Source organism: Linepithema humile, chromosome 3 (assembly GCF_040581485.1).
Source record: "Linepithema humile isolate Giens D197 chromosome 3, Lhum_UNIL_v1.0, whole genome shotgun sequence".
Lineage (NCBI taxonomy): Eukaryota > Metazoa > Arthropoda > Insecta > Hymenoptera > Formicidae > Linepithema > Linepithema humile.
The window spans coordinates 1576663-1604122 of NC_090130.1; the positions used below are offsets into that span (position 1 = coordinate 1576663).

Here is a 27460-nt window from a genome sequence, read left to right on the forward strand (position 1 = left end):
AATGCACGAATCGCTTTTATACAAAGTATAAGAGTGCAAAATAAGTACTACTCGAACTTACTTTGTACGTCTCTTATTGTCGAAAGAGTGCAGCCACCAAATTAGAATACGTTTTTTATACGCTCTAGGATCGAAGCGAATGTTTCTTGGAAAGACGTATAGATCATTCGCGCACATCCAAAATGTACCATATATATTGTGCATTATTTTTCTCTGCTTAATTTTGTCTTTCAAAGAAGCGGGCAACACCTTTAATCTTTTTAACCGCTCGAAATAATCTTAGCACGATCTATTTCTTTCATCTCACGAATGACACGAATTGTTGACGATGTGTGACGCTGCAGTGCAAAAACACACATTTATCTTACCAACGTTTGTTTCAACGAACAAACAAAAATTGAGATCGCCTCGGGCGAGAGCGTGATAACTTATTTTGAAACTATTATGTGCCGTGGATGTTAAATGTGCCGCGGCTGTTAATTAATCAGGCTTGTTAATTAATCAAGGCTGTACCGGAAACGTTGCACGTTCCGCACGTCTTGTCATTAATATCAGATTAATACTCGCGTAATGAACGTAACGCGAGTTGTGACGAGTGATGCGCGGCTCACGAGGCTGAATATCGTCAGCAACGCGCGAATAATTTCAATTATAAAATCTATCATTGAATTAACGGGATTATCGATGACAGCTGATTGCCGGAGCCCCGAGTTGCTCAGGCTTGTCACGTACGTTTGTTTGTGTGTTCGCTGATAGCGAGGCGATTGGAATTGCATATTACCATCGTACCGTTAGCCCCGGGGATACGCGCCCGATCATCATCGACCGCTGTCTTGTCGACGAAATCAACGAAATTTCGCCGAGAGGCAAATGACTTTATTCGCCTTTATCTTATTACCGACATTTATGTGTATCTCGCCGCGCGATCGTCGCGATAATCGCGCTCGTTGAATTATCGTGAATGTCAGTCAATTCTTGTTACTGTCCGCTGTTTCTGCTTCGCATTGTCGGTTTACGCTTTCACAATCGGTTACGAGATTTAATCTCTCCCGGATAAATTTATTTACGCCTCCGATCGATCTATGAATTCGCGTGCTTTTATTCGATAAACCCACTATATCGAGCTTTAAGTCTTGGAATATCGGATCGTATTGAGAAATACATTAAAATTTTTATATAATTGGAAGATGCATCTATGCACGCCAATCAATTTCGAGACGTATAAGATAGCAGTGAAACGCGATTTAGTCGCAAGCTGTTTTCCGAGCGAGAATGGCGTGTGACCGGCACGCCGATTCCACTCTGCTGCGACCGGATCGAAGTCGACCTTACCCCTCGGCCAGCGTTCTTCCGGATCAGCGGTCGTTTCACACAGGTGACGGCACGCCGGCGACATCACAGAGCCCTCAGCGTTTCGTCACGTGTCGAAGTAGCTCGTCTCACGGCTGATTAAATCGGGGCAGCGCCAGGTTGTGCTGACGCCTCCGCTCTGCCACGCGTGCACCGCGTGCGGAAGGTGAAGGAGGGACGTGGAGATGCCAGGGGGACGCGAAGGTGGGCTAGTTGAGCGCGCGGGGGTACGTCGGGTGATGCATGAATGGAGGCCGCGCGGCGGTGGTGGCAATCGACGACGGAAGAACGGCGTGTGTGCTTATGCGTCGCATCCCTCTCTGTCTTCCTTCCTCGTCCCGCTATTCACCCTGTCCCTTTCTCCCTCTCGGCAACTGTCCTCTCCTCGCCTCCCGCCTCAGCTGTAAGCTGACCCGCGCGCAGAAGCGTCCGATAAGAGTGGCGCAAACGTCGTCATATAAAGGGGCGCGCGGCGAGAGAAAACTATGACGTCATCGTTTCACCCTCAAGTGACGACGCGGCTAAATTGATGACGTACTAAGCCGCTTGTTTCGAGTGATCGAGTCTGCGCGGGGATATTTTCTCTCTCTCTCTCTCTCTCTCTCTCTCTCTCTCTCTCTCTCTCTCTCTCTCTGTCGGGAACGGTGAGATGTGCGGCCAGACGCCGCGACACGTTTTAGAAACTTTTAATTGTGTTGTATCGATATTGATGGCGAATTTATGAAAATAGGGCACAGCTATTAATGATTCAACGGTAACTCGAGACACAATTTCTGCTATACAGCGGCAGAGTGTAGGTGTATATTGGATATTTTATTGGAATTCTAATTTGGCGTTACTCCGCGCGGCGGATTGTTTTCCGAAACTTCGCGGTGATCGAAAAATTATAAGGAAAAGCAAGATAATCTAGGTAAATTTACTTGTTCCGCCATTCAATTTCTTTCCGACGCAAGTTTGGAAAACTTCTCGAGGAAGAGGAGAATTAAAGGAGCCTTACGGAATCACCTTACAAAATTAAAGTCCGCGCTTTTCATTGTCAAAGTAGAACATAATAATCCCGCGGTGATCCGTTGCGTCACGAGGATAAACGTCACAGGGGGAATTAATTATCCTTAGAATTTGTCCTCCTGTTTGTTCGGATTATGAATACAGTCTGAGATCATCGCGGACAGAGTAGCGAAAAAAAAATAGCGTCATATTTTTACGCGATAATTATCAGTCATCGGCTGATTACATTACGGGGTTGGCTGGATTGCGCGTTCCTAGGTCATAGGTTAATAACGACAGCACGTTTGCGCGCCTTGGATGCATTCCGGTGCATCGCTGCACGCACGAGCAGCGAGTATCGGCTCTCACAGTTTCTGCACATCGATATTACAAAACCGGCCGTAAGCAGCGGCATAAGCCCCGGCCGTCAGATCGATCTCGGTATATTTATGATAATGTGTAAGAAAGATGATGATGCGCTAACGCGCTTGGCACACATTACAAAATCGTCATCGTCGACGAATTGAATCATTTGTCACGGTCGTTTTACAGCTTTCAAGGAGGATATTAATTTGAGACTTAATTGTGGATTTAATGTTCAGCTTATCTATTTTATTGACGAGCGAATCTGAATATGGGAAATCTTTTACTGCGACTGGCAGTTAAATAGAGTCGTAATAAAAGTATTAAATTCAGAAATAAAGTTTCAATTGAAAAGATTCTCGTGGGGTCTGCGGGAGAATATTTTATTTTGCTATAAAATTAGAAAACTAGAATAAAATTAGGCTCTATTATATAGAATAATATCGCTGGCTTGATGTTGCGTTAATAGAAATTTATGCATTTATCTGAAAACATTTTTCGTGGAAAAACTTCAATAAAGCGCATAACAGCATCATCGTAAACTAATCGTACTTGCACTCATAAAAATCCGTTCGACTGCAGTATATAAAAGGCATTCGGCCACAGTACATAAAACGGATAACATCATAATCGTAATATAATTATGCCACGTTCGTGAAAATTGCTGCTACTTGCAAAACAGTTAAAGAAAATGAGAGACAGTTAAAGTAAACGAGGAACCAGGAAAATCCAGGACGAATAGAACGGATTTAAAGCCCGTGTCTTCTCTCTCTCTCTCTCCCTCTCTCTTTCTCTCTATCTCTCCTCTGCGCGCTTGTCTTTTTTCTCCCTTTATCTTAAACGATGCGGCGGTCCGCGTGCCGTTCCTGCCTCGAGGTTTGCGTGGGGGTTGAAACGGGTGCCGGAGGGGTGTGGGGGCGTAGAAGGGCGGGAGGGAAGAGGGTAGCAGCTGGGCGGCCGGTGGGTGGCGTGTGGACGTCATCGTAACGGCATCATCAGCCGCGTGGGCCAATAGGTGCGCTCATACTCGGGCCGGGACCATCGATCCACCGCCGCCGGCTGCTGCCGTGTGCGTGTCCCGGGTTGTGACGTCCGAGATGACGTCATTGTTAGCGCCGTTCGCCTCCCCGCGTCGCCGCTCCGCCCGTTCTCTGCTTCGCTCCGCGCCGTCGCCGCTGCCGCTACACACAGTACGGTTTTAATATAGCGGAGGAACGCGCGCGATCCGGACTCAGTTACGCGGCGGCCGGCCACCCGTACGAGTGTACCGCTTCTCAGGATAACCGAAGATTCCGCTCTCTCACAGGCTCTCTTTCACCTGTCTCTCTCTCGTTCGCTCTTCGTCTCTCTCGACGTCTCTCGGCTACGTTTCACAGGATTCGACGCCGAGGTCGTTACATTTTACGCGCGTATCAGAATCGTGCGGGACTGAGCGTTTGCGCGAGGGTGGCTTGTACCGTCGTCGCGAAACAGCGGGACACCTGTGCGATCCCGCTTCGGGTTTCCGCGTGTTGATCGTCGCGAAACGGTGCTCCGGAGTGACGATCCGCTCAATCGGCTGTCAGTGTTGAATGGTAATCGGCCTTCTCAGCGGGGATCAAGCGGGCTCAGACGGCAGCAGGTGCATCCGAGGGATCGGGTCCTAATTGAAGAAAAAAAAAAAAAAAAAAAAACGACGATGTCGTCCGTCACGACGACGCGACAGCGACGATAAGCGGCGAGGCGGTATCAGGATTCTGCATGCGAGTGCCCAGGGCGGAAGTATTCGGGCTCCTCGGTGGGGCGCTGACCTCACGCGACATCATCAGGAAGGACTCGTCTTGCCCTACGACGACGCACGCAGGTCGGTGATACATCACGTGCTGTCTCACGTTCATTTGTTGTTGCGCGGGAGGAGGCTGTCGGCTCTGCTCCTGTGTTTTGTGTGTGTTGCGCGCGGGAATTCGTAGAGCACTCTCCGCCGGCTGACGGCGGGAAAATCTCATCTCATTCTCTCCACCCCGATTTTCCTTTCTCTCTTTCTCTCTTCTCATTTCTCTCCCTTCAAGCTTCTTTCACACACAACTTTTCCATGGAATTTCATGGATAATCGGACAGTTGATAAAGCATGCGTGCGGTCAACTGATAACGTGAAGATTTTCGACCGCGCTCAGTCGAAGATCTGATCGTTTTTCATCACCATTTCTACTTGTACGCCGTTCCTTCTTCCCTCGCTTTTACCATCCACCCGCCAGCCAGCGCGCATGCTTCATTTAAAGAGATGTACCGAACGTCACTTTTTTACATCTCCTCAAACGCGACGTGATTTTTGAAAACCAGTTGGCGTGGACCGTGAAACACACTGATCTCACTCTTTTACGATCTCATTGATTGCATGTAAGAAACGGACTTGTCGCAATTCGCTGATACTTGCTGATCGGAGGTCAGATTCTCTGTTCAGGATTGAGGCTGAGATCTAGATCTCCGATGCTCAGTGTATTGAAACTCACTCGAGACGCTTCACGCTAATTTCTCTCGAGAGGCCCGCGCGGATTTATAGAACCCGTGTTGATATCTCGGATATTCTCCGCTGTGTTGGACGCGCGTGCACAATTCTCAATCGCGATCCACGAGCGTGAGTCGCGAATTGTCGCGGGATGACACGCGCGATCGGCGGTCGATCGATGAACGGCAGCTGCTGCGATTGAACGAGGGGCGAGGTCGTCGTTGATCGTACGCGCGATGCGTACCACCGTCGAGGACAGTACCGGCAGCACGGAAGCGACCGCCGCTACCGTCGGCGTCGTGGCGCACCACCATCATCAACATCAGCAGCATCGCGGCGTCACCGATGCCGGCGGCAGACACCTGGGCGTCGAGCAGCAGGAGCGATCGGCGACGGTGCCGATCCACCTGGCCACCGCCACGCCGTATCATCAGGTTACCATCGCCGCGGACACCAACAACAATCACGATCATCATCGGAACCTCGAGCACCACGCGGTGCAACGCCACGATCATTGGAGCAAGTGTAAGTCAGATAAACGGGACACAAGATTGCGGATCACCCTATAAAAAGCTGCTCGCTGCTGGTGACGGTTATGGTGGTGGTGATATACGATGATGATGATGATGATGATGATGATGATGATGATGATGACGATGGTGGTGGTGGTAGCGATGGTGGTTGCCGCGCCGAGGGTGCTAGATCGCGATTCTCGACAATCGTCGTCGACAAGATGGCAATTTTTTATTTTGATAACATATGTAGATGGCTTTCTCTCGCGTTGATATTTCGCGTGCGTTGTATATTATGAATCTCGTTTGAGTATTGGGATGATTTGAAGCCCACTTTGATGATAATAATGGACGATGTAGAGGAAATTTGAGGGATTTTAAATCTCTCAATAAAAATGCAAACAGCATTTTTTTATTGGGAATTTAATAACAGCGGAAAAATTGCATGTTGAAACTTTCATGAAATTTTATTTTATAATTCACGAAACATTAAATGTAATGGAAAAAAATTAGTTCTAATTGATTCTTGTAAAAGTTTAAATTTTTAAATTTTTAAAGCTAAGAAACTGTTCGATAAATAACTACATTAAAGGATTTAACATTCCTTCAATACACGCAATTAAATATTAAAATATTGAAATTTTATTAGAACTACTTTTGATGTAGAATTGAAATTTATTATCGAATTATTGAATATATGAAAATGTCAATGTTCACGATTAATATTTAATATATTAACAGCCTATCACAATGAATTGAATTATGATTAAATTAGTTAATTGATTTTTTTCGATTTTGAATTATCAGTTGCATGCAGTTAAATTTATGTGATATGTTTAAAACTTTATGAAATATGATACTAAATTGAAATATTTATTTATAATCTATATGTATTTCTCGATATATAGGTCGCACGGTGTTACACTCTAATATTTTGGTTGTTGAACATATACCAAAATTAATACAATTTATCACGATACAACGATTTGTTGCACGTGTTTTTAGTGCAATTACACGAAAAAGTAATCCTCATGCGCCTATTAGACAGCTTTTTACGATAAATTTTTTATGAATATTGGTCGTTTTAACTTTATTTCAATAACAATCCGGAGCAATGACACATAATAAGCTTGTTCATCTATTTTGGTCAAGATTGAAGCACATATTCAAACGTTGTCAGTTTTCATTAAGAATATTAGTTGATGAAAATCGCAATAAATTTTTATACTCGCGCAATATTTTATCATCGATAATTGCAACTGGTTCTGTCTGTGCCATTTGCGGTGAATCGAGCAGCGGTAGATAAATAATTGAATGCTATTACGGGACGATTTGGGTTATCGTCGCCTCGCGGCCGACCGATATTTCCAAACGTTCGTCACCGTTGTGCCCGATAGCTGCTTACGTCACGGCCGTGACGTAGACCGCGGACGAGAATATCGTTGTTATTATTTCGCCTAGACAGTCGCGGTGGTCCACTTTACCGCGATTATTCTTCATCTGCCAATTAAATCACAATTCATCGGTCGCATCGATCGACGACCGCGCAAAAATTATGACGTCAAGCTGAATCTTTAAGTCCGAATCTTTCGGTATCAATATTATAGCAAATGAGAAAAATATATTTGACATAAAAAATGTTTTTTTTTTCTAGAATTTTTAAAACTTGTAGAGCACATTAATTTGAATTAATCGATCAATTCACATTAATTTCATCTAATGTATTATTTTAGTAAATTTAGGATTATTCTAGTAGGAAAAATTTCAAATACATTTTTAATAAAGAATTATCAGTTTAAATTTTTTAGATGATATTAGCGTTATTATGGTATTAGACTTATTGCCATCGTCATTATCATCTTTGAGCTTCGCTGACAAACCAAGCACGTTTATTCAAAAATTAATAAGAAGACTATATTACTTTTTCGCTTCTATTCCACAGCTATAATTATTATTTTTTAATCGATAAATATATAAATAAATTGATATCGCGTGTTATAACCGATAACTCTTGTATACAAAAAGCCAAAGCCTCGTTGTAATTTTCATACAGCATTTAGAAAATTCGCTTTATTGGGGAGATACATTCGATATGTTTCGGGTGGGGTCTCATGGATCTTGGGATGATTAATCAACATCGCGAAATTCGTGCCGTCCGTTCCCACAGGACTTTTTACAGGTGTAATCGGCATGTCGCGGTAAATATAGTCTGGCAGTCGGCCGAGTGCAAGTCGTTTCTTTTCCGCGTACATACTTGGCTTGCACGAGACCGTAGGGAAAGAAGAGAGTATACGAGGATTACAAATATAACCACTTGCGCCGCGCGCGAGCGGGCGCAGGTGCAGCGCGACGAGGCGAGGCGAGGCGAGGCGGTGAGACAGCCGGCCGGTCACCGGTTTCGCTGCATTGCCGTGCTCGAATTGCGACAGCCGCCGATTGTAACGCTCTCGCGAGAGTAACGGCCGTGACAATGGTAAATCGGCAACTGATTTCTTCCGCGCGCTCAAAACGCGCGTCACGCCGTAAAGCCAAGTGGGCGCTGTTTGGCCGATCGATGGATCGGATGCGAGATCGCGCGACGAGAGAAGCATCGGAGACAAAAGCGAGCTGGAATCGATTATTCATAGTTGATAAAATTTGACCGATTTTCAGATTTGCTGTTACTCGGAAACTATTGTTCGAAAAAAATCGATTTTTCCGCTTTATTCAGTTGCAAAATACAAGATGTAAAATTGGAAAAATTTCTCATTGAAACGCGAACTACCGATAATTTGTTATAACATGTCAGAAATAGCGTATTTGCGCAATTAACACACGATGCATATCTCCTCTCTTTTGCATACAGCGCTTGTGCTTGTTCGTGATGAGATATTCAATATTTGGGGCTTGCATGTTAGATGGTAAAATTAATATTTTGTTATCATAACGGATTCTATTTCTGTATCATTTTGCTTCTGAAATTTGTACGTTGTTGATGCGATGCAAGATAATTCAATAAATACAATCGCGGGTATCGTTTAATCAGTAGTTAAATATGTACTTACTCAGGCATCGGACAAGTATTTTTATAGCGATGTCTGATCGCGATCGGTCATAACTACTTAACACGCCGTGCTGATTTAATTAATCTTGCAAAAACGCAAGTAAACGTTATATATCTACTCTGACGCGGTAAATAGATAAAGTTTTATAATAGTTATATAATATAATAATAGCATAATTATATAATATTATAATAACATAAATCCCTCGTCATTGTTCGTGTTCTGTGCGCACGTAGACCAGACTTTCTCGAGTCCGCGGACAGATTTAATCGGGTTTCTTGGGGGGAGAGATTTATCCAGCGGAGATCGAAGGCTCTGATCGCGCGCGATCAAAGGGTGCGCCGGGAATGAGATGTTCTCTCGGGTTGTTAGAGACGCCGACATGTTGAGAGAGAGAGAGAGAGAGAGAGAGAGAGAGAGCAAGGGGGGCAGGGCACACGGGAGGGTTTGTACGCGACAAATCCCGCGTCCCTTGACTCGCCAAGGCCAGAGCTCCATAAACAGCCGTAGTGTCGTATGTATACATATATTACACGTGTTTATTATGCACGCGTGTGCCGTAACCAAGATAACGACGTCGCGCGCGCGTGCTTTCTTGCGGCCGTAACGCGCGCACCCGTTATAACGTAGAGCTCGTTCACGCAGCCACTGAGCAGCACAAGGGGTAGCTTAAAGTGATATCGGAAAATATCCTCTCTCCCGTATAAAAATTCTTACATTATATTCTCTACCGTATCGCATAGCCAATCGGCGCGCCCGCGCGCGCACCGTCCTATTTCTTTTCCATGCTCACGTCTCTATTTTCGCGCTGAGCGGCGCGAACTATTATGCGCAAATCACGCATTGAACGATTCTCCGAGCCGATTTACCGATACGCTAACTAGTATGCACGTATCCTGCGTGTCAAAAAAGCCGCCTATAACCGCATTTATTCGACTACTAAATCTTCTACAGCAACTTTTTCAATCTATTCTTTTTTTGCTATTAATCGATCCTTCCACTTTTATAATTTTTCGATGCTTCCGAAGCGATGATAAAAAAATTATTATTAAACGAACCAAAAGTATTAGTTGATTCGTGACAATTTACACTTGTAGAGAAAGAGAAATTATCTCTAATTCGTATGAAATTAGTTGTAGAAAAATTTTTATCGTCGGAGGTTATTGGTTATTTTTAGCATTTAGGGGAGTGCGATTATACATAACGCAATTAATCGGTAGCTCCGCCGACAAAAACCTATATTGATGCATAAAAACGATATTCGTGTGAAAAGCCGTTCTTCACTATTTAAAACAACAAAGTTATGACATCCCTAGAATAATTTATAGTTTATCCATTCGCCCCATATTTTTTCCGATATATTAATTTTTTTATTATTAGAATACATTATTATTAAAAAGATTCTCAATTTTTACAAATAAGTTTTACTTTTTCTTCGATTTTTCAATAATTGAATCGTCCATATTCAAGTGCGTCAACCACGAGAGAAGCACACTTGCTCGCGCAGTGAGTCAAAGAGTGTAAAAGCTTAAAAAAAGGTCCTGTTGGCCCAACGGAGAATCAAATGGCGCTTCCTAGAGGCCAATTGCATTGTTTTGCTGGGCAAACTAAATATACGTGCGAGGCGGGCGATCCGCGGCTGCTTGGCCAGGCTACAAAAGTGACCAAAGCAGCCGGCAAAGACGGCTGACGCATCACGTGCCGCTTACACTTTTCACGTTTCCGACGTGCTCTAATGCCGAACCACGCGTGAGATATAAACCTCTATTCATATATCTCGATTCAGTCGCGTTTAAGAAACGTCGTTAATCCGCTCGCACGTGTCAATGATGGTATACGGTGGCGAAGCGTCGCGACGCCGTTCGCTTACTGTGCATCATACGTTACGCGACGTTGGCATTGATAAGGCATTCCGCGATTCGTTCGATTTGTTCACCGATCGATTTGTTTATCGCGTCCGCGATAGCCGACAGATTGTAAATCACGCTCGCTCCGGAATTGACGTCGCGCTTTTTCGAGATAAAACGTATCTTTGCGCAACTGAGGGATGAGATAATAACGGATAACACACGGCACGCTGCCAATTTTTTTTCGGAAAAATTTGACAAGCGTTGCGTTCGAAAATTCTGCTTTACGTGATTTTCACGTGTCGTGAGATAAAGTTATTATGTAGTAATGCATGTTTGAAAAGTTGAAAGAAAATTAAATATTACATTTTGAAAGTTGAAAAACTTCCATGAACACGAATGACCCATAAGTGATATTTAAGAGTTAATTCGCGTTAAAACCATTGATTATACTTTCTGCGTGTTATTTTTAATGCTGATCTTTCTGTAGAAACTTTTATATTATATAATTTTCCTTATGCACGTAGGAAGATTGAAAGTTTATAGGAAGTTGTATTTTTTGACCTATACATTATATCACATTTTTATAGAAAACATTAGATAATTTTTTATTTAATTTCTTTGGAAATATTTATAAAGTAAATATGTCTTTTATTCTATACTTATTAAAAGCTGCCTTAAATGAAAATACCAACTATAATAATGCTCTGATGATAGTTTTAATAGGTATTTACATATATATTGTATATATACGTATCAATATCTGTAATATATCAAAATGTGATTTAATTCAATTTATTTAATATGTAATCATATCAATTTACACACGCTGGTAAATATTCTATTTTGCTACTTCATAAAGTATAAATCAATATAATTATAAATTCTTTCTATAATGATAAACAAATATCAAATTTTATAATCAAATATCAATATCCAAACGCTTCGATTTTGCTAAGCAAAATATTTGTGATATTACTTGATTAAACACGCATGGCAAATGCAATTTGCGAGTGTGGAAATTGTGGTTAGCATAAACAGCGCACACATATATGCGAAAGAAATCATTCGATATATGATGGCCGCAAGCACAATACGATTATGGTGTGCGCGATGAATACGGAAGGTGAAACCTTTTCTTTGGGGTAGACACGCGACTGAGAAACGAACTTCATCGGGGTGGACAGGACAGAAGCGTGCAAAAATCGGACGTATGCGAGTCGGTGTGATTTATATTGCATAAATGCTACACCGCGAAACTTCGTCAAATATTTAACGCACGGCGTTATTACCACGATGTGATGAGCCTTTTGTCGAGTATGACGCGCACATGTTGCACGAAGAGGCGAAATTTCGGTATCGTGACTTTCGCGAACAGATCGCCAGGAAATACAAAGCAGACAATTACCGGCCTTATCGACGTCGTGTTAACGTCGCGCGATGTAATCGACATCACAACGTACACGTAATATGTAGTTTAATATGTAGTACATTATATATAGGTATATAATTTAATCATCTATTTCTGATAGATTTCTCTTCCCTTTAATTTACACTTTATTTGAGAATCGTACACAATAAATTTGCAGTAATACAATTAACATTTTTTCATGATTTTTCAGTATCGAGTATTTAAATATACTCTTGACTTTTTTCATGGATAACTTTACGGTTTCACGAGATTATTGGGCTATTCTTAGTTAGATTTTACGTTTATTTTAATTGCTTCCATTTCTCTGCCAACGCGGACAAAACGAACGAGTCGTAAGGGAAACAGAAATTTTACGGCGTGGAACAGATTTGGTACTGCGCACGGAAAATGGTGTCGTTTTACTTGAAACTTAAGCAGAACGCGAATTCCGCGGTGAAGTCTATTTCAGGTGAAGCAGACGTGCGTCATACAGCGGCGTTACACATTTTTGCCACGCGGTATATCCGAATTACCGTAAGCCTCATATAGGGTCGGTTGTTCCAACTTCTTGGCAAATTTACCCGTCAATCACTGTTAAGTAAATATTCAGTGACTGTTGTTTTATCTGTTGATAAAGTTTACTTACGAGTTAAATTGTTATTACCAAGAGGTAATTTTACTCGGTATTCTAACCACCGAGTAAGGATTACTGATATTTACCTAATAGTGATTGATGGATGAATCTACGAAGAAATTGGAACAACTGGCCCTTAAACGTGCGGTTGTTTTAAACAGCGACGTTGCATGTATTAACATGCTTTCTAAACGAATTTTACAGCAATCGCATTTGATTGTCGTCAACCATTTTAGCACTTTTCGGTACTATGCATTATGAACTTATATATGAAATTTGAATTTAGTAACAGATTATTTTATAATGCTATATGCATGTGTCTGTCCGAATGTTGAATTTGAAATTTTTGTCATACTATTTTATAAATGAATGGTACGCACGCAATATTTTTTTACCGATTTGGAAGTAAATTTTCTATCGAAAGATAATTTTATGGTTTGATCGTTTTTTTTTTCAAAAATGTACGATAATAGCGATTAATCAAGCATGCTAAAATACCGTAGATGTTTTATTTTTGTATTGACATAGTATCCAACGTCATCGCTATCAGTTTTAAACTCTCGTATCAATTTGCAGTATATCTCCTTCACGAGAATTTCATTGGATCCGATCTATTTTTTACATGGTTCTTTATTTCTTAACGTTAGATATCTCTGAGTTTAAGATTACGATTGAAGATAAATTTGTCGGAGATTGAAGCTGGCGAATGAGAACTGGAGTCGATAAGGACAGTTTATTTCATTGCGTTTCTAAAGCTTATTGTTATTTCGCTCAGAGTCTGTCTCCAATTTTTTTTTACATAAGCAATAATTGATGTTATCAACTTCTATAAAATATACGTATATCATGTAGCGTCTTTGATTTCGCGCGTCGTCAATTTACAACAAAGTCAGTACGTGATGAACAAATGAAAATCGCGCGGATCGATTCAACGCGGATCTCCATCGATCGTTTCCATAGCAGAACTCGCGTCTCGTGTCCACCTCGCGAACATCTGCGTCGCGCAAACTCGGCGTCGGTGGCGTCGGTAGCAGCGACGACGGTGGTAGCACCAATGCTGACGTCACAACGCCGCCCCCGTCCGTCATCGACCGTGCGGCGGGATGACGACGTCACGCGCTCCGCCAAGGACGACGCTATTTCGGGCGTCATGCATCGCCGTTGTCGACGCCGTCGACGTCGTTGCTGCCGCGCTGGAGGTGGTGGTGGCGGCGGGCGTCGCGGCTTCAGTGACGGTCGAACCTTCCTCCTCCACGTGGCCTCCGTCAGTTAGCTCTCAGCCGTCACTTGCTTTCGCACACAGTTCCGCGTTTCCGGTGTTCTGCCAGTTCGCCAGCTGATATTGATACCCGTTCTCGTGCGATCGCGACGCGTGATGCTTCGATCGACCGTGGCGAGGTAAGCCGAGCAGCGTCCCGACGACCAATCGTTCAAAGCGACTTCTTTCGGTAAGGAAACTTTTGGTATTGTTGTTGTTTGCGATTGATCCTTTCAACGCCTAAAATCAATTCGCTGTTCAGTTCTCTCTTTTTTTCTCGCGGCGAAAGATCTTATCCAAGTCACGAGTGTGATTTATATGACGGTCATTAAATGAGAAACAGTTGTTATAAATTGCCGCTGTGAAAATATTTATCGCTTGTAATATTTATTAATTAGTGCGAGCTATTGAATATTGCGCAAATCGCGCGTGCAACTGCTATTATTCTTTCTTATAGATCTTTAGACTTTTTATTAATCTTTGTTTATATGAAGTTAGTTGTCATTTTTGAATTTTTCGATAAACAAGTGTAACAAGCATGTTAGAAAACCATTGAATGAGACAATACGATACATTACAGTACAATAACAAACCAGTATAACAGAATGCAATTGTCTCTTAACGTTTATTGAGATGTATAAGTGGACTTTGCTGAAAAGAAACATTGGCGGGGATCAGAAGGTTATTGATGATCGGATATTTTCTTGAGCGAGTAAAGTAATCGTCGCGATCCGACACACCTTGCTGTTTTTTGTGACTCGGCGGTACGATACATGCAGTGTGTCGTATCGATCGCGTAGGAGTCGATTTGACAGACGGCGAAAGCCGGTGGGGTGGTTTAGAAATTTCTTGAGAACCGCTCAACGCGATTTCCTGCGTCAAACCGTAGCCGGAGGATTCGGCGATATTTGTCGCAATCGATTGACGGGCGTTAAAGTGGGTTAGTCAAGCGTTACGCAACTAATGAAATATAGGTATGCACGCAAATGCATATATAGCATGTATACGCGTTGCTTTCTATGGAAACGTAATTTTGCAAAGTGTAATGCGCTTTCATTATTGAATAATTACGATTTTAATCGACTGCAGTGTGAAATAACGCGATAATAAATAATTATATGACTGATAATTATATAGCCAAATTACGTTGAAAAATTAAAAGCGGAAAAATTGAAAATTTATAGCGATGGAATAGGTCTATAATTTGCTCGATCCATTTTCGAGAAAGGGTATCTGAATAGACGAATTGAAGACATTTACTATTTAACTCTTGCCCTGAATTTTTTTACTTTATTTTTAATTCCCTCGCATATTCTAATTATTATAGCATTATTTATTCACATGTGATATTTCAGTCTATAATATATAACTATTTATTTTAGATAACGTGTATTTGATATTTAAAGTGGATCTTGCAAATAGCGAATCTGTTCTATAATTAATTGGGTATATGAACATATAACAATCAAGTAATTCAATAATTAGGCAAACAATATAATAATGGCTTATTTATTGAATTTAGTCAGGTAAATTGTCACGGATCGCATTGCTCGCGCCGACACGTGAACTGCATTCTGACGCTCGTAATTTCGTGGTAGCTTTCTCGCGTAACTGCTTCCGGGAAACGATATTACGCCGTCGTCGCGACGAAGGACACCGTCGTCGCGGCGAACAACGTCGTCGAGGTTGCGTCGAGACACGAGCCTGCCTGCTCGCGTAATAGCCGGTGTCTAAATTTAAAGCGGCGATGAAGCGAGCGCGGGATCGTGACGCCGCGACGCTGCAGCGAAGACGCTGACGGGTGGCGCGTGCCAAAACGCCGATGACGGCGCATGCTTTGCCTTCGACGCCGCCGTTCTCGAGCGTTGCGATCGTGAATACCGGAACGACGATCGACTTGGTGAATGACCGCATCAGAAAAAAATCTCGGTCTTATTTCATTTGAAAAAAAATGTGAAGAGACGTAGAGAAATGACGAGGATAATGATCGCGATTTTTCTAGAAGTTGGAATCGATTTTAAAGATCGGCATGCTGCATTAATAATGTGCTATTCTTTTTTTCTTTTTTTTTTACCTTTTTTTCACTCTTTCTCGTTTTCTACGTGCATGATATAAATTTTTTCTGTAATGTTTGTGCGCGAAATAAAAATATAATTATAATTTTACTATCCATTCTTCGTAGATGTAGCATATTAAAAAAATAATAACAATAGCAGAGTCGAGAGTTTGTTAGGTTTGATAATATAATTCAGCCGAGGGGGGCGTAGAAACGAATGTATAATAGCTTGTGGGAAGAGAGACAGAGAGAGAGAGAGAGAGAGAGAGAGAGAGAGAGAGAGACAGAGAGAGAGAGACAGACTTAAATGTAAAAAGTAAAATTGTAAAATTTCTTAACATGCTAACTAATACCTGCCTTGCATATTTCTGGCGGAATTTAGTCTCTCACGCTCGTGCGCTACTGTCATAACGTGTCGCATATAGTGGGCGGTGCGCTGCGTCAGATTTCTCATAGCGGCGAACGGGTTAAGAGCGTACGCAATGAAATTATACAATGCAGTCGTGGAGAGATAGAAGAGTGCTAGCGAAAAATTTGCAGAAAGTGGAGTCGGGAAAAACTGGGCCAACCATTGCCAAGGGAAGAGAAATAAAAAGACGGGAAAACTCTTTCTATGTCGGGGACGGGAAGATAGCTTGTGAAATTTGTTGCAGTGGAAATTGTACGCGCGAAAAAATTTGCGTTACACAAAGATTTATTATTATTTAATATAAAAAAAAATATAAGATTAAAGAAAAAAAAATTAGAATGCAAATGTACGTTCTACATGTAAACTCATTTTGAACATGCTTTGCAGAGTTAATGTATTAATGATGATTTTACGTCTTTGGACTTCCAATTTTTCGGAGCAAAATGCATTCACTGATGTCAATTATTTATTACAGTGATTACATTTATTGGTATCAATTCGGCATCGATGTGTAAACCGTTTAAAATTTGTAATTCCGGATACGTAGTCGGCGATTGTTAAGTGGAACAAATTTACCGAGTTAAACAATCGATCAAGCTAATCGCGCCGAATTTGTGCACACACGACAGATGCGCGGCATGAGAACCGCTACCAAAATATTGATCTCCCAACGTTTGCAATTCACTGCTAATACTAACTGCAGAGAGAGATAGAGAGAGAGAGAGAGAGAGCTCGCAAGCAATTGTTTCGCCAACGTCGAGTTAAATGTCTCGATGCACCAATGTCAACAAATTCACCCACGTGCTCGAATGTACTTTTCGTGTGCCGATAGCAATCTCGCGAAAAAAAATATTTAATATTTATTGCGTCATTCATATTCAGCACGCTTGCATTTATTTTATCACGCCGCAGGAATTAATACATATGTGCATTCTATTTTTATTATTTTATTTCTATTATTTTTTTTTATTGCATTTTGTTTCCGTGTTATTTTTAGGTTGACACGTATACTTACTCGTCTAACGCGTTGAGACAAGAACTACTTGTAACAATAGATGAGTGACGCGTGAATATTCTCACGCTGCCTTTCGAAGAGCGTTTAATGTCGGAATTTGCGTGCGTTTAAGCGTTGAACAAGCGCAACGTGCAATTTCTCTAGAAATTCAACAGCTGCGCAACCTCGACACTCTGTCGCGCGCTATAAACGTAATACCTTTCGCAATACGGAGCGCAATTTCGCGTGATGTCACTATGCAGTAATGCGCGATAGAGAGCCGCGAGGGACGTTTATGCACCGCGCGCTGCATCTGTTGGCGGCCGGCGCATCGTACACGTGCTTCCTTACGAGCTTTTTGCGCGCCGGCCGGTGACGACACAGAAATAGTGCCACGGTGAATAACCAGCGATGAAAAAAAGCCAGCTCAATCGCGAATTTATTCGAACGAAGTTTCAAAGATAATGTCTCGGATAAGAAAAAGTTTGCGCGATTAATCTCGCGTATACATCGATTTGTTTGACGATGCGCTCCCGGTGTGCAGAATATTAGAAGAAAGCAAACGTCTGCGCGCTAATGCTTCTTTCGCGTAAAATTCTACCTTTTAAAATTTTTTATTTACGCACGACGATCTCGAGATCCTCTGTGGAGTTTACAACACGTTTTATTGAACTTTCACTGATTTACGACGATGTTTCTTTTATCGTCGAGGACAGTTTCGAAGCTGTTAGCGCGCACCTCGGTTTGCGTGCCATCGCGGCGAGGGAATGAAGAGCCCGCTTTAAGCGCGACGCTAGAGTCGAAAGCTATTTCCAAGCTTGCGTGGAAATGGGAAGGAATATCGGGATATACGCGAGAGAGAGAGAGAGAGAGAGAGAGAGAGAGTGTGCCGACGGTGGCACTGACGAAGCACGCCGTATTGATTCAACGCGGTAATCTGGTTGGACTTTAACGAACGGGCAAATCAAATATTTCCGTGCGGTGTATAGGAGGCTGCGATTTCGACGACGAAACAATCATCACCGTGTTGCGATGCGCCGTGACGCCTCTCGCGCTATCGATCGAGCAACGTCGCCGATAATCCCGCGATGACGTACCACCTTCATCACCGGCGACCTACTTCGCGGGCTTTCACTTTTGCTTCCAAATATTTATGCCCTTGCTCTACCCGCGATTTTGCAGTCCGTTAATTCAGATCTGGATCATCTCTTGCGAGAAAATAGTTTGTTGTTTCACGAACAAATGTCTTATTTTTGCTTGTTTGTCTCGTTTCTATTATAAATTTAAATTAGTGACATGCTATCGAGTCTCTCTGTGATTTTTACACGCTTTGCTCATTTTATGTAAAATATATTTCGCGATTTAATTTTATTTTTATTTTAAAATAAATATATTCCGCAAATTATAATAAATTACAGTCTTCGAGAATAAACACTTTTAATGACAATGTATTTGCGATTACTGTTCTTCAGATTGACGTGTTGAAAAAAGTACCAATGAATTATAACGATTAATAACAACTATTTGTTAATAATAATGATTTCGTGATTATGCGATGCGCCGCGAAAGAATGTAACCGAACTAGTTTCCGGTTAAAGTCGAGAGACGCAAAAATGCATTCGAAATCGTGCGACCGAGGAGGTCGCTCTTGCTATCGATCTCTCGCCGCCGGTGGTTGTCGTGTCGATCGACACTCCCGGCGACGATGTCTAGCACGGCGAAGTGGCGGACAAGATTCATCGCGAGGATTAAGAGACAATTCTTACGCGCGATTTGCAGCATTTACGTAACGCGCCGCCGTGAATGTAACTCCGCTGTAATAGTGACGAAGAGCGAGTTAAAAGTTGACTTTCGTGCTAATTTATCCTTAGCTCTCTCGGAGTCCTCTTTCTTCCTCGGTTTTTCAATATCGTCCTCGTCGATGATTAAGGCGATAAATCAATGGTGTCGACGCATCGTGGTGGCGCATCGGAATTTATTAGTTGGTGCCGGCCGGCGACTCTCTCTTTCTCCGATCGACAGCGTTCGAGAGATAACTGTCCCGGCATTCCTCGGCGAGGTCACGACGGCGAGGGAGGACGACGGCTTTTTTTTTTTTGCATTGATATTAAACGGCGTGTCGCCTATGCTTCGCGGGCTCGTAGATCAGCTTAATGCGCTCCGCGAGCGCGACGAAAGGAGGGATTTCAATTAAAAACCGATGCGGATAAACGCGGAGCGATGCGTGACGCAAACATTGCGACACGCGTGCCGCATTATACGTCGAATCGAAATACGTCCAATCGCTAATTGCCGGCAACAACTGATTCGACGGACAAACAAGTGATTTCTGAATGCGTTGCGCAATATGCTTTTCCGAACTGAAGAATCCAGTGCAGAAATCATTTCCAAGATTTCTGTCTAAATTCAAATTTAAAAATGGATTTTGCATATTTCAGATTTGCGTGTCACTTTTACATTGAAATCTCGAATTATTATAGAAATAACTCGCAGTTATCAGTTTTTCTTTTTTTAATATCTTTCATTTTTTTACGATTTTTTAAAATTAAATTTTTCCGTGACTAAAAATGGAATTGATGAAAGACAATGTTTGAATCGTTACTAGAAATTAAAAAAATCACGCGACACTGATAATTGATAACGCCGCGTTGAATTCTACGTGGACTCCAAGGCCGGTAAAACAACAAATCCTGCAAGCGGCGTGGCAGGGTTGAAATAACTCGGTTCCGCGCAAAGTAACTTTAGTCACGACTATTGTATCCTTGACAGTGATACACAACGCGACGGTATTTATTTTCAACAGAAATAAAATCAGGAAGTGACGCTTGATGGTTTCAAGGTGGCTTTTTATTCGCGAGGTTCTTTTCTCCTTATCTAACGGAATTTTTTGCATCAATTTATAAGAGTGAGAGAAATTGAATACCGTACATCAAGATTATAAAGAAAAATAGCGCCACATAAACGTATGTATACACGTATAAGCATATGCGAAATGAGTAGATTGTAAAATCGATAACAGAGATACGGATGGCTCGATTGTATCGTAACGGTAAAAGGCGAGCTGTTCCTGTCACCCGATAAAAATTATACACTCGCGTGAAGTAAAAACAAATACGAAGCACGGTGTGATCGGGGAAATTGCGTAAATTCGCCTCCGCAGTTGACGCGCCCAACGCTCCCTTTTTATATGACTTCATTGATGTTGCACAGATCTAAATACGTCAAAAAGGAAAAGCTCGGCTAGCGTGGGCCGAGGGATGAAACAACCGTGAACGCTTTCGTGCCGTGAACGGCAAAAACAGCCCGGCCTTTCTGAGCCTTCGTGATACGGTCGTTTATAATAATTCCCTTAATATTACGTCAACACGCACGAAAGCCGGTATCAGGAAGCCGCGCGAAGGGTGGTTTCTTCCATCTCCACCCACGTCCAACAATTCCATTCACATTACTCTTGCGCAAAATGCAACACGGAAGAAATGTTTTAATTAAATCTATTACCCGCTCGGCCTCGTTATCTCGCGTTTCATATAATTCGCTTTGTATGAATTGCAGATAGCGGCGAGTAGGAATTTCGAAATGCTATTTACACGAAATAAAATTTCGTTCCGCGAATAATCTTGAGACAAAATATGACTCGCGGGCCGATAAGCGCGATGTGCTTTACGTAAATTTCGATTATGTCGTCGAATGGGACGCAAACGAAATACGTACAACAGTTGGGCGAAAGTATTTTATTATACGCTTGCGAAACATATTCAAGAGACAGAGATGCTAATTAGATGACCTCTGGCTAACGGAATCAGGCTCGTATAGGGCGCGACAAGTTGACCGTGAACCCATCGCGTGAGGGCCGAGACACGGAGAAATGTAAGAATAAGATATAGGGGACGAGGGAAACTCCGCACACTGCAAATGCAGTGTATTAATACACAAACCGCGCACTCTAGCTATAAATATTAGTTTACGCAGATTATACTTCACTCCCCTTCACATCCAGTCGAAAATAGTGTAGAGACAAGGTTATTTATCAATTTTACATATATTTGTTTTTCTCTTATTTCACTTGTATCTTTCTATCGCACGGTTGATTTTATTTTCCGCGCTGTTCCGCGTTTTTTTTTATAACTTTTTTATCTTACAAGGTCCTTCCGATTGTCAAGCTTTAGGATCGGCCGGTCCTTTTGTCGCGTCGGCGGGCATCACGCCGACACATTACGTCAACTCTCGCACGTAATAAAAATAAAGGAGGAGAGACGTGGGCCGCGACGAGCCTGCCACCGTCGGAAACGTAAGCACACAAAGTCGTCACACAACAAAGAGCGAGAGCCAATCGTTTCTGGAGAGAGCGCACCACCGACGCGTCTCTTCCGCCGCCCCTGCAGCGACCCCGCGGTTCGTCGGATCGATGAACGGAACTGCGGCACAACAATGACGTCATAGACGACGTCGCAGTATGACGTCATTAGTGGCCCGCGGGGTCGGTCGTGGTGGAAGGAGGCCGCGAAAGGGGGGGGGGGGTGGCGGGCGCGGATGAGGATGAAAGGGGCGGCGGGCGGGGGAGGTAAAGCAGCTGTACAAAGCGTCGGATCAACCGGGGAGGGGTTGATATCGGCGGTCGCTTTCTCTGTGTGTTGACGACCTACACTGGGATCGCGCGTGTGTTGGTGCGCGCGCGCTATAACGGGGGCGAGTAAGGCCGCCGCTTAAAGCGGATAGAACGCCGCGGATATCGAACAGCTTTTAACAGGTGGACGCGCAGCTGATTGTTTTCGCGAGCGACTCCCGTCGATGCTGCTGACGTTGGAATTAAAATTGGAATTTTGCCATCCTATCTTCGCTTATTTGTCTGCGGAAAAGGCAATGCACCCGTGATATATTTGACAACTGCATTCATCTCTTAAATTTGTTCCGAGTCGCTCGCATTGAGTTGCTAATATCCACTCGTTAGGCTCTATTTCCAGATGGAATTACACGAGGTGATAATAAAATTTTGCACGAAAGCAAAATCCAAATGTGAAGAATTTTTGGACTTCGATTCTCTTTCCAATTAAAGAGCTGAAAAGTTAGTTTGCGAAAATGTGTTACCACTTTTAGATCGATGCTCCGTTTAACGTTACAATCTGCGGAATAATTACATTCTAAATACTCGCACACGCATTACACATTTGTTCGTTGCGAACGGTCGTTCTCGCCTGCGCTTTTGTCGCGTGATACGCGATCTGCTGGACAGATAAGGAAAACGTTTCCTAAAAGCTCCCCTATTTCATTACAGTTCTCTAATTAGTCTAATTAACATTCATCAGAATCATTCCGAACTCTTTGGACGGCAATTTCACGAGCGACATTGAACACTAACATTATTAAATATTTACGTTAATCGCTCTCAAGGGTGAAACCACGCCAGCGGCCGAGTGAAATCTTTCGTGTGATTTTTTTAATATTACTCCAGACACCTTAATCGAGCGTCGTTCAACTTTGTGTCGAGCCAGCGTGATCGCGCGTCGTGTTTTCAGACCGGTCGGTGAAAATAATCGGGTTCTTTCACGACAACTAGAACTTATCAGATCCGTCGTCGTTCTGTTTTTTTCCTCTACGAGCGAGCGGACTTAAACTCGTTACGCCTCTTGTGTGACGTGTAGTGTTTTGTGCCTGTTTCAACTTATATGCAAATCCGAGTGTGTGTGTACGTCTGGCCGTTTGATTTGCGCCGGTGACTGCGCGATCGAATCGATTTCGCGGAATACCTGGCTCGCGCTCCACTTTAAGGCGCAACATTTTCCGATTCATTAATGGACCTCCACTTATCGAGGCGGGGGTAGATTTAACCTTCCATTCCCCTGATCCAAATCCGTCAGACCGAAATAACGCGATGCCGTCGGCGCGAGGATTATTCTTGACTTTTAATCTTATTTGCAACATGTCCGTGTCTTTTTCTCGGAATGAGAACGGCCGATATCGCTGTATGACCTGAAAGCCGGAGGAAAGGAATGCGCAAGGAGTTGTATAGATATGAGGGGGGGGGGGAGGCTTAAATTAATTCCAAATTTTTTTTTTTCTACAACACGTGGCATTATTTATTCATAGTTGTCTCAGCCGTAAATCACTCAACAATTTGCATATTTTCGAAAAAATTGCCTTTGCGTGTTTCTATGTACAGCTCGCGCGAATTTGACTTGTTTACATCTCTCACGTGTCAATTGTAAAGATATTTATGTAACTGCACGCTAAACGAAATAACAAAAAAACGTGGTCGCATGACGGGGAAAGAATGAAGAGTTGACGGGCCACGTCGGAGAATTCGACACGGATGACGATAAAGTTGGCCGCTCGCCAGAGCGATCGCTACTATTTGAGTGTTCGGCGACACGACCAGAGCACTGACGTTCCCTCTGACTTGGCTGAAAATGTTCACGATAAATCGAAGTGAGGTGTCCATCCGATCCGGATCTTTAATTTTACGGGAACAATCATTCTGCATAACAATACCGTAAAGCAGTTGTCAATATATCTTGTTTCATGCAGCAGCCATTGAATGATTTCTATTTTCACAACATTGTGTCATGCGCCTTCGGTATTTTTTTATCAACCGAAAATTGCCTACGTGTTTCATATATCATTAATTCCCGTATTGTCGTATAAAAAGTATCTGGATATCTCAACGTCAAATATTATGTATACGTCGTGTAATATCGTAGACGTTCATTGGGCAACCAAGTGGCGTGATGCTTCTTGAACGCGCTTGATTGATATTTCGACGCTTTATTATATTCTTAGAAAACTATGAATGATTTTTAGTAATGTTTCACTCGTCTTCATCATCCTGACAAAGATGAGTGGCTCCTGTAATGATTTGCCATCTTCATTTATTTGACTGATAATCAACAACTTTTGAGCCGTTAGTTTCCAACTCACGATTTTTCAACCATTTAATATCCGCGTTTTTTTTTCCGGACAAAAACATCGAGAATTTACGTTTCGAATTAATCCGGAAGCAAAGTTCTTATCACACGCGAGTGTCGGCAGGGCTCGCAAATCTCTTCGCTGTGTTTTAGAAGGTGGTTAATAAATTCCGGGGTCACGTGGCGGTAAGGGCACGTGCGACAGGTCGCGGCGACGTTCATCATTCGCTTTCGTCTTCGTGTCCCGCGCTGGAAATCCGCCTCGCGGCGACGCGGCGACGCGAGGGAGAGGCACGAATTGGCTTTACGAGCCCGACGGCCTTGAAGGCCTCGAGGTTCCAACAACGGGGTCTCGATACGTCGTCCCGCGCGCGACTCGGTCGCACAGAGCCCGTTCGGTATGCGGACCTCGATCTAAGGCGACTAAATCACTCGCCGCACGCTATGTCGCATTCGATGTGTTGCAAACAGACGAACGAACGGTCGGGTCCCTTCAGAGGTTCCTCCGATCGCGGAGATCGGTCACCTCATGCCCTTACGGGCGTATCCATGTTTCACTGAAATCCGCTCCGCGCGCGAGTTTCCGCCGCAACTTCCGCTATGAACTAAAGGATAAAGTTGATGCGATGCCTCCGCGTAGATGATATAGGTATACGGGATTATATCTTTTGTGGACACACAAACACACACACGTACATATATAATTAATATACTTGGTAATACGCTTCGTTTCTTCCGAGAAATTGTTTACGAATTTTATTGTAGAAGAAAATAACAGAATTTAATTCTTACTTTTGCTTCTCGGCGTTTACTTTTTTATCGAATCTTTCGCTTGCCAATATAATTGTCAGCATTCGTTAAATAATGAAATGAATAATTTGATATTATTCAAAATTTACAAGTGTCACTAGCTGAATAATGTATTATTGTGCTTTAATAAATTTACAAATATTAATATTTAATATTGGATATTACAAATTTACTATGTAAATTCTCAGTCAGCTTGATAATTTTAATTTCCTTCGTAAAACGTTCTTATCACAAGCCTGTACGAATCAGACGCGTCGCATTTGCGTTGAAAATAACGTACAAATATACACATATTTTAATGCAAAATAAAGTACACCTGCTTCGTCATTTGCAACAAACAAGCCGCGGTGTTTTGCGAGCTACTTTTCAAGGATGAACCGGGCGGAATATCCGCTTAGCGCGTGAAGAAGCATTTCGACACGGTTGGAAAAATCGGACACTCGGTCGATCGAAAACATTTCGCTTTCCCATTACCCAGTGTGTCTCCTCCTATCCGGCGGATCCCCGATTTCGGGGTCACGAAACCCACAGGCCCGTTTCTGATATGGGCGTCGCGTGTTGGTCGCCCGAGCGCATACCAAACAAACGAGATTCTATCTGTCACGTCTCGCTCTGTCTCTTCCTTTTCACCATTCTTCTCCCTTTCCCGTCCGTCTCTGTCTCTTTCTTGCTCCCAAGTCGACTGTAGCGTCGGCCTAGTTCCTTCCTTTTTATTCTCGACCTGTCCGCATCTTACTTTCTCCGTCGCGCTTTTTTCTTCTTCTACACGTCTGTGCCGCTGCTCATCCCGTTTCCCGCTCCTTCTCATTTTCAATATCCCTTCCTCGCGATTTTTCGTTCCCTTCGAATTCGTTAAATAGAATTTCTGTTTTCTTTAATTTTTTAAATATAAGTGACGAGAATAGCTGAAGTGAGCAGCTGTTTCTACAAGAAACTTGATTTTTCTCTTGACCTTTATTCGTTTATCTTTAAATTTAACTTTCATATAAATTTTTTATGTATGTAGTTGGTCTTTTCTTAGTCCGAATTTTTTTTTGTCTAACGGAAAAATCTTTCAATTTTTATTTCGTTTTTACTCTATTTTCTTCTCCTTCTTCCATATTTGTATTTTTCTCTTTGGAGTCTATTTTTTTTTTCTTTTCCATTTTCTCTTTTTCTGGTTACCGTGTCGAGCATGTTTGCCGGCCGGGATGCAGCGCGGCGTAGAGAAATTTCAAGGAGAAATCGAAATCGATAGCAGATCGACCCCGAAAGCGATTCTCCGGCAGCTTGACGTCTCCAGCCTGTGGCGTTCTCTTCCTTCCTCGTCGCCTAATCGTGATCTACGAGCCGCTGTGACCCGTAGCTTCTCTCGACAGCCTTCATTGCGAGTCTCCCAGCATCCGGATTGCTAGCCTGTTGTTCAGATCTCTCTCGCACCGCCTCACAGCCGGCAACGGTTATTAATCATATCTGTTATCTCGCCGTTCGTGGAAATGGACAGCGCGTCCGTCTTAGGTACTTATTCGAAGTGTATACAGTCGGATTTCGCTTCTAAAACGCATGAGAATAGCAATCGCGGCGACAGTGACACATTTATCGAGATAATTGATTATCTCCAACTTATATTAATAGACATAATATCGCGTACAATGTAATGTGGGCATGTAATGCTGCGCGCGGTGCGCGCAGCCAATTCCACGTTCTATAGTCCAATTTTTTCACTTTCACCACTCGATGCGTCACGGGACGACGACCGTAGGAAAGGAGTGAAAAAACCAGCCGTCAAAGCGCGATATGAAGAGCACTTCTTAAACAGTTGCGCAGGGCCGCGATTCGCGTAATCTCGCACATGGCGGATGCTGGCCGCATTCGTTGCTCGGCCGCTCACCTCCGAGCTGCCGCCGAGTCGATTCTCTGACAGGCATCGACAGGCCCCGTTGTACGTCTCAATTTACGTTGATCGCGCCGCTAATTAATGGCGCGCTCATCGAGTGCTGTGGGTTTGCGCAAGTGTGCGCTGCTGCTTCTTCTTCTTCTTCTCCTCCTCCTCCTCCTCCTCTTCTTCTTCGACAGATGCTCCTCGCAAGGCAAAACCTGCGTCTCTTTGACAGCTGCGCTCCGTAATTCGTGCTGATTCGCGACGAGCGCCCGACACCGTGGCCGGATAAATGGCGGTCCATAAATCGCGCGCATTAACGCTGCTCTCATAATCGACTCTGTCTCGCGTGTATTTGGAGAAATCTAAATCAGCCCCGACGTCTTCCTCATCTCGCGGATCATCGCGCGTCTCGCGGCAAATGAGCTCGTTGAGAGCCGAACCTGCCAGCTGTTCTCCACGACTCATGAGCGCACTCGCGCGCGCCTGATTCCTCCTCGCGCTTGATTAATGCCACCAATAACTCACGCGGACTCACGCGTG

General features: G+C 43.1%; 1 protein-coding gene across 4 annotated transcripts in view; it reads left to right on the top strand.

Moving 5' to 3' along the window:
• Hr38 (Hormone receptor-like in 38) overlaps positions 1–27460 on the top strand; it is a 106924-nt gene that overhangs the window by 40957 nt on the left and 38507 nt on the right. The window contains exon 1 of one of the 4 annotated variants that reach the window (XM_012374461.2): positions 1–4543. The exons of 1 other annotated variant lie outside the window; for it this stretch is intronic. In XM_012374461.2, coding sequence (XP_012229884.1) covers positions 4441–4543 — 103 coding nt within the window. In that variant the 5' untranslated portion in view covers positions 1–4440. Of the gene's footprint in view, positions 4544–10167; positions 14082–27460 lie in introns of those variants that run through there. 2 more of the 4 variants (XM_012374460.2, XM_067351300.1) reach the window with 2 other exon arrangements.